Consider the following 8190-nt stretch of genomic DNA (forward strand, 5'->3'; position numbering starts at 1 on the left):
CATTCTCAAAAGCTTTAAGAACATGTTTGCTCATCATTAATATCAACACATGCTTGCCGCACAGTAATTCCAGTGCATCAGGGATCAAAGATGCTTCACACTAACAAATGGATAGGGCAGCGAATAATTCTCACTGGTAACATAACACAAAATAAGGTGCTGGTCTGATCAGTTAGTGTACAAGGTGTARTTAGTGTACAAGGTGTATCTGAATCAGCATGAAAGTCTGCAAATGCATCYTTTATAAAGATGTTATAAAGATTATTTCCATTAAGCAGTTATATCGCAACTACATTTGTTTATTAACAGATAAGAAAAATAGCATACAGCATATTTAGAAGTCATACTTTCAGAAATTCTGACTGCAGGAAATGGAAAAATCACAAATTGCACTTGTGTGTAAGTTCTTTCAAAACTGATAAGCAGCCTTGAGCAAAACATTATTCTGAAATGCTAGTTAATAGCCCTCAAAGAGTTTGTGCCTCACGCCAGCACACAGTTAAGTCAAACTCTTTATGGAAGAAAAAAAAAATCTATGCAAGCACAACCCTTATAAATTAGAATTGGTGTGCAGGAGGGAGGCACTGTCACTTCTTCTAGCACGGGCCACAGAGGTGGCCTCAAAAAGGATTGTAAATTTCGTAGTTAGCAAGTATCTGCAAAGGAGCCCTTCACCGTATCTTCCACTCTATCTTGTGCACAGTCTTATGACATAATTATAATGTAAATATAGTGTATCTTGCAAGGTTATAATATACATGAAAATCAAGGGAGAGTAAGGTATACATATTTACACTTTTTAAATGAATATATACTAAGAACAAGAACATTGAGAGGTTTCAGGTTCAACTTACCAGTCCATTTTCAGATTTAGTTTTCAAATCAAGCTTGATTAAGCCAAAACCTGGAAAATGAGTAAAAAAATGAGTTATATATATGTTAATTTTAAGATAATTTCTGATTTATCTTTTRAAACTCCCTTCTAGACCTCCAGTGAACTATTCAAGAAGTAGAACAAGATTACAGCTACTGTAACATGTTTTCCTATGAAGTAGATTATGCAGTTTAGACAGTAATTGACTGCGCTAGCCCAGCTGACTTCATCAGTCTCACTAGGACCGAATTAGGTAACAATGTTTTTATTCATACTAAATAGCATTTTGTTCATAAGCAAACTACTGACATCAGTGGTCCTATTAATGATATAAGGGAACAGTGAAAATACTTCTAAACATACACCAGACCTATGGGTAAAATTAAAAGTTTTGTCAGGAGAAAAGTAAGTTACCCTCCCTTTCCAGGCTGTAAAGACAATGTGAAGCTCTGAATCTCTCTGGATTCTAATGAAAATTACTATAATTTTGTCTGAGAAAAGCACTAAAATCATAACAAATCAGTTTCAGGAATCAGGTAAACAACAAAAGACCAAATTTATTTTGGCTTTATTTACCGTATCCCTTGGTGAAAACATCTCTGGCAGATTTTCCCAAATCAGCATAAGCTGGTGGAACAGCCATTTTCTGCAACAACAACAAAGAGGAAGAAATTACAGTGTTCAGAAACTTGTTTACTTAAGCCAGTTCAGCTAACAACAACAACAAAGAGAGGAAGAAATTACAGTGTTTAGAAACTTGTTTACTTAAGCCAGTTCAGCAAACAATAAGCCAAATCCTTAAGTCTCAAGCAACTTGGTTTCTATCCACTACCTATCCATTCAATATAATGAGAAGAAAGCAACTACAGTGAACCTGGACCCGAAGTCATCCAACTTTAATAACTTTAATTCAGTAAATCTAACCAGAACAGTCATTTAGCATCAGTAACATCTATTCCTTCCTCCCTCTCCCCCCCCTCCCCCCTGCTTCACAGTGGCAATTAGATAAGATGTTAGCAAAAGCAACAAATGATCATTCTTCATCTTGAATTTTGTCTTTGGTACAGCTGTTAAAATGTTAAGATTTCTCCTTAGACATTGACCCTTGTCTTTTTTTCTGTTCATCAACCAGAGGAAAAACTGACCTTGCTGAGAAAAATTAAGACTGAAAGGATGCCACATTGTGAGTATCTAGAAGTCAGCTAGTCAGGAGGGTGACTTCAGCAATCAAATACAGGTTAGCGCTCTGCAAAACCTGGAGTGAGGCACAAGAGCAAGGACACTGCAGCCCAGCAGGGGCAGCTTCCTCAAACTTCGTGTTTTGCTCAGTAAGGATGCCAACACTGGTATTTAGGTCCTGAGATTCATGCATTCAGCAGACCCTGACCGTTCTTTAGTCAGTGGCCTCCTGCAAGAAAGGAGAACATACCCCATTTTCTCAGTCATCAAGATGCTCATTGTATACAGAGTAGAGAATATGAGCGTGAGAGGAACAAACCAAATCTGCTTTCTTATTCAAGAACAGTAATTTGTTCTACGGAACCAGCCATATTCAAACCATCTGAAATGGTGTACACCTCATTTTCATAGATTTCATAATTTTAAAAAAGCAAAAGAAAGAAATCATCCTCATAAAGCTGGTTCTTTCAATACCAGATTTTGCACTAAAATTCTGTATTCTCAAACTCTTTTTGGTAATGCAGCATTAATAATAAGCTTATTAAATACAAGTGAAAATATTTTGAGAAGAATTGTCTACTAATCCTTATTCCAAACTATTCAACATTAGCAGAAAACTATTTGTTTATATCACAAACAAACCAGCTAGCTCTAAATATGAGGGAATGCTTGTAGTATTCAGGGTATCTAGTCTGGCTGTAGACTCRTATTCAGTTGTTCATTCAACCACACCACCCCATAATTATCAAATCAAGATTTCGGCAGTCACTTAATGCCTCAGGCACTCAATTCAACAAGCTGTTGCCTGTTAAAGCAGGATATTGCGATTGCATAAGGGAAGAATCCCTGTCCTAGAGGGTGCAGAACAGATCTGTTGGCTCAGTCAAAGTGAACAGTCTTGCTAGAACACAAAGTAGGATACAAGGGTGCATGATGTAGCATCAGTTCCTGAGACTGTACTCAGATGCATCAAAAATTCCTGTAATTTTTTCCAGTAATATTTCATTAGTAAGTTGCAGCCCCAAATACCTAAGCAGTTAAATAGTTAAATGAAAACACAACATGTTATGTATTCGAAAGCAGTTTCCGCTGCATATGTAAGACCTAAATGTCTCTTTTCATTTTGATGCCAACACGAAAGCCAGATGTAAAGTTTATAAACACCATTCTCTACAGGAGAAGCCATTTTAATGGTTGGTCATATGTGGTTCTGGAAACATAAAATGAGCCAACAACTACAAAGTCATTAATACATTTAAGTAATTCCTCTGCTTTTTATTAAGGTCACTAAAAATAAAGTACAATGGCACCCTAAAGTTTAGAGCTAAGGTAGCACTAAAGAGAGGACACAGAGCCCAGGCCATCCTGAGATGATTCACCAGGGACTATATGTATTCAGGAAATGTTTCTTTCCAGTCCGAGCAGCACAGGCTTACTAGAACATTCTGATGCCTGTTTCCACTTAGCATCATCAATAAATAAAAGTGTTAAAAATCCTTACATCAAAAAAGCAAATAAGCATTGCTTCGAAAGATAATGCATTTTTCTATCAGCTGCATTTTGCAATCTACCGGATGTATTTTGAAATCATCAACGATCACTTTGAGTTCTTCTTAAAATCAGTATATTTTCTTGAAAACTGAATACTGTATGTTTTTGGTTTGGGTTTTGTTGAGTTTGTTTTGAGGCAGGGGCAGACTAATTTTCCTTTGTCCATAAAGGTAAGTTAGGCTCTCACTAATATTTGCATATCTCCACTGAACCAGAGTCCAGGTTTACAGAGTGCAGCAGACTGCAGCTCGTCCCCAGTGCTCAGCCATAAGGCATTACTTAGCAGCAAGCTATCGGCAGGCAGAGACAACCATGCTTTAAGATGAATCAGCTGTGACATGCTGCTTCACTGCAGCAGTCCAGGCTGCAGTTATAGGACACTAGGAGATGTCCAGATCTCCACTTATGCAATTACGATAATTAAGGGACCATACTGAAAGCTAACTCCACGTCCATTGTAAGGCTATTTGTAAGGCAAATCACATAATGCACACAGAACAAGGCGTTTAAAACTGCTGAGTGTGGAAAACGCACTCTATGGAATATGTATGTGGTGGTTCGCCTTACTGTTGTTGCCATCAAGGAACAAAAATAATTATTTTTGTTTGCACTAGCTAATCTATATTCAGAASCCTCCTGTTTAACAGATGGAAAACAAAACTGATTACATTCTGTGCAACCACAGGTTGTAAGACAAGCATGCTTAATAGGGATTCATATTCTTAAAGGATCAAGGAATAGCCACATGGCCAAGTGCCCTTGCTTTTCACTGGTGGAATCCCAGGACATAAACTCTTATCAGGTCAAGAGTGAAATGAATTCATTGATTTTATTCTCATCCAATAGTGCAGGTATCTCAGAGTRAATACATACCTCAGTTTCTGCAGAAAGTAGACCAAGGAGAATATATACCTATATTCCAAGTGGAAAAATACTTTGTTTTTAAAGAGCAGGAAGTACAGTACTGCAAATCATGACTGAAGTACTGCAAATCAACTTTCAGAAAACCTGAATAAGGACTTATCTCAAAATGCTTATGAGCACCACTCAAGTGAATGCTTGATTTGTAACTGTAAAAGGGAGAAAATGTGGAGTTTTCTTTGGAGCTACAAGACACAAGAGCCAGCCCCAGCGAAGAAAGCCATATTGAATACAAGGCAGTTCCAGCAAGGCTGAATTTGACTCTAAGTATTTTTCAGCATCAAATATGGCAAAGTTTTCACTCCACAGTACAATTTTGGCGTATTAATTCAAAATCAGTCCAACAGGCAGCAGACAACTGAGTTGCYCTTAGGAAATGTAAGAACTGGCTGAAACCACAAGGAAAACCTTGCTGCCCTTTCCCTTCTTGTGCTGCCACGTACCTGCGCCCTGAACTGGCGCTGGAACGTGCCTRCCGTGACTCGGGCACAAGCTCACATGCACTCGGCTTCTCATGGCCCGCTGTAAAGCGCTCGCTCTCCTGGGACAGGACAACTAGCTGTCACAYGGACCCATGTTTATACAGGTGTGACAAGAGATTTGATGCTTTAAATTCATCTTTTTGCTTGATCTCTCTTTTTCATGACTAAGTTAAAGTTTCCCTACACAGACTTACCAACTTTATATTTACATGAGGGGAAGGATCTATTTAAAAATTTAAGATGAGAATGAAATACATCAAGGGTCAAACTCCCATGAAGAAAATGGGGTCTCAGTTGGACCTCACTCCAGTTTTTCCTAGGAAATTTGACATGAGGGCCTTCCTCCTCAAGATCCAAAAATCTTATTTCCTATTTATCTCCTTTATTAAAAGGAGAATTGTTCTTTGATATGAAGTAACTTTTAAATGCCTTCCTGGATTCTTRGCCTATGCAATGTCATTTCCAAATTAATGTATTTTATATCAATAAATAAAATACACAGTGCTTTTGCACTCATCCACAATACGACATGTAAAATCTGCACAGATTTCATGACATGCTGGTCACAGTCACCAACMGTTTGAGTCCGACTCAGACACCTAATTCTGCAGAGACTTAAACACATGCTTAACTGTAAATACATGACAAGTCCCACTGAGGTCAAATACCACATTAATCACATTCACARGTCTTTTCCAAAGCTAGTATAAGCACACAATTTGTAAATACTTTGCATTATGCACCAGAATACCAGAAAACTTAACATTTTTTGCCCTAAGTTGCTACTGAGCAGAAGTCATAAAATCCATGTGCCTTTATGACTCAAAATTTAAGACTCTGGAGTCCACAGTTTCTTTCATGCAGAGGCAATGTCCCAATGATGGTCTACAACAGTTGTTAGGATCACAGCTTCCTACTACAACTTTGCTTTCAAACTAGTTAAATGTAGCAGCATTAGTCRTTTTTAAAAACATTTATGTGATATATTCTGTCTCCTCTATACTTTGCAGTTTATTAGGCTACAAGCACCTTAAAGCAAATATAAATATCATGATTTAGTCTATATTAATATTTATRGAATTAAAGAAAGAAAGAGTTTGTTCTTAATTTCATGAGTATAAATTAAGAACAATGTCATCGCATTGAAACCCTTTATTAAACCATCATATATAAATAACAAACAGAATTTGGGGGATATTATTTGCCTGTTCTAGCTACTACAGTTACTAAAACTGTAAGGGACAAAGAACCGCACACTCTATAAGCTGAATTAAAAATGCAGGTTARCTATCTGCTTCTTTCAAATATATGACTACTGAGAAACGATCAGTGCTACTGTCACTCACAGCAAGGCTACAGTCAGAATAAGGGCAGTAACTCTTTTGTATCATGAGCACCATGCAAAGTATTAAACTCAGACACACACTGGCAGAGCACTTGAGAAGGTGCAGAGCACTTGAGAAGGCACATGTCTCTYGTTCCAGGTTACTTCCTACTCATAGTAAGTGATCAAAGGAATGGGGATGACAAATTAAAATAGCATTTTGCCTTCCAGCACAAAGATTGCTTGCTGCTTTCACACAAGAGAGAASCATGCACTAGACTGAAACCTGTGTTAAGGAGCTGGTTTATGGTTTTTCTTTGCCGCAGTGTCAAAACACATGTGCATCTGCGATTGCTTCCTCACTCTCCACATTCTGCTGACTGCATCCCCCAGGAAAGTCTTAGACGGGGGACCGCGCTCCTGCTGCTATGGCAACAGACAGCAACATCCTCCACGCTGAGTCACACTCCGACACACTACTCACATGTAGGTAGGAGAAAAGGTACAGAAGATTGAGGTGGTATATTTGATCCCTAATTAAAGTGTTGGTGGGAGGCGTTATTTCAGATACCTTTTCAACAGTGCAAAACTGCTGACTGTTGAATTTGACAAAATTTCATAGATGAAATGCCATGAGACAGATGATTATTCAACTGTTCATTGCACCAAACAGGATAAACTACAAAACACTTTCACTCTTCCCCCCTCAGTCTGAAAACAAGACAGAATCTGTTTTAGTTGGCTCACTATAAATATTTCCTGGAGACACAACCGTGCAGAGGTCAACAGGATGAGTTAGCTCTGCTTCATTTTCAGAATTTTTTGTTACTACCTTTTACACGTGGCCAAAGCCTGAATGACTTGATCACCCTCCAGCAAGAGTCGTTCCAAGGGAGGGCTGTGACCAGGCAGAATGGAAGCAATTTTACCGCTGCTCCTGCTGCACGGTGCTCCCAGTTTGTTTCACACAAGGAAAAAAAAATCAATCCCTGAGGTTTTTAAATTTTTTCTCCAAAATAAAATTAATTTTGAGCATAAGCAGAATGTAAGAAAAAAGAAAAATCTCGGGTGGTTTAGCTGTTTGAAGTAGGGGCTGGGTTCTTGGTGCATCTCAGGACGAATTTACCAACCTGCTAGGACTCACTGAGATTCCAGGGGTGAGCGAGGAAGGTGGAAAGGATGCCKGCGCTAAAACGGCGCTGAATCAGGTCAGCTTCGCAGGTGCAGCCACGCAGCACCAGTGATCTTTGCTCTCCGCRAGCACGAGAAACGATACCTACTCCCGGAAGCAGGGTTACTGAGAAACCTGAACACGCTTCCAGGGCTGAACGACCTTTAAATCCCAGCCACGGGGCCAGCGCCCAGCTTGATTAGCGYGCGGCCTGCTCCGGCAAAGTCAGTCGGACTGCGCAGCGCAGTAACGAGACGGGCGCGCGGCACGACCGGAGTGCCAGGGACGTTATCGCGTGTCGCCACCTCGCTCCAGAGGCCCGAACCCCAGCCCGCCTCGGATGTCACGGCCACCCCACGCCTCAGAGAGAGGCCACAATTTCGTAACAGGGTGCCACAGGTTATGTAAGACAACGGTCGTGTCTATTTTAGGAGGCAATCGCTAGCAAAAGCCCTGCGGGGAGGCTGCGAATTTCCTGCGCTCCCGCCCTGACCCAGGGGAGCGGCCGCGGCCGGGTCTCGCCGGCGGGGCCGCGGAGGGGGGATCTGCCCGCGGCCCCGGCGGCAGGGTGGCCCCCGCCGCGCCCTACCTGGGCCCCGCCGCGGCGGCGGCGCTCCCGGCCCGGCCTCGGCCTCCTCCTCCTCCTCCTCCGGGGCCTCCTCGATCCCGGCCCCGATCCCGGCTCCGG

The 8190-nt window shown here is 40.8% G+C and overlaps 1 protein-coding gene across 3 annotated transcripts in view; it reads right to left on the reverse strand.

The window, feature by feature from the left end:
• The window catches only part of VDAC1 (voltage dependent anion channel 1), a 16520-nt gene extending 8366 nt beyond the window's left edge, over positions 1–8154 (reverse strand). Inside the window, exons 1-3 of one of the 3 annotated variants that reach the window (XM_085312784.1) lie at positions 8092–8154; positions 1451–1520; positions 855–904 (exon numbers count right to left, since the gene is read on the reverse strand). In XM_085312784.1, the coding sequence (XP_085168910.1) occupies positions 855–904; positions 1451–1517 (117 nt within the window). In that variant the 5' untranslated portion in view covers positions 1518–1520; positions 8092–8154. Of the gene's footprint in view, positions 1–854; positions 905–1450; positions 1521–6617; positions 6640–7461; positions 7972–8091 lie in introns of those variants that run through there. The other 2 variants (XM_085312782.1, XM_085312783.1) reach the window with 2 other exon arrangements.
• Between the last annotated feature and the right edge of the window lie 36 nt (positions 8155–8190).

This window comes from Rhea americana, unplaced genomic scaffold, assembly GCF_003343005.1.
Source record: "Rhea americana isolate MKP2758 unplaced genomic scaffold, rheAme1 scaffold_37, whole genome shotgun sequence".
Classification (NCBI taxonomy): domain Eukaryota; kingdom Metazoa; phylum Chordata; class Aves; order Rheiformes; family Rheidae; genus Rhea; species Rhea americana.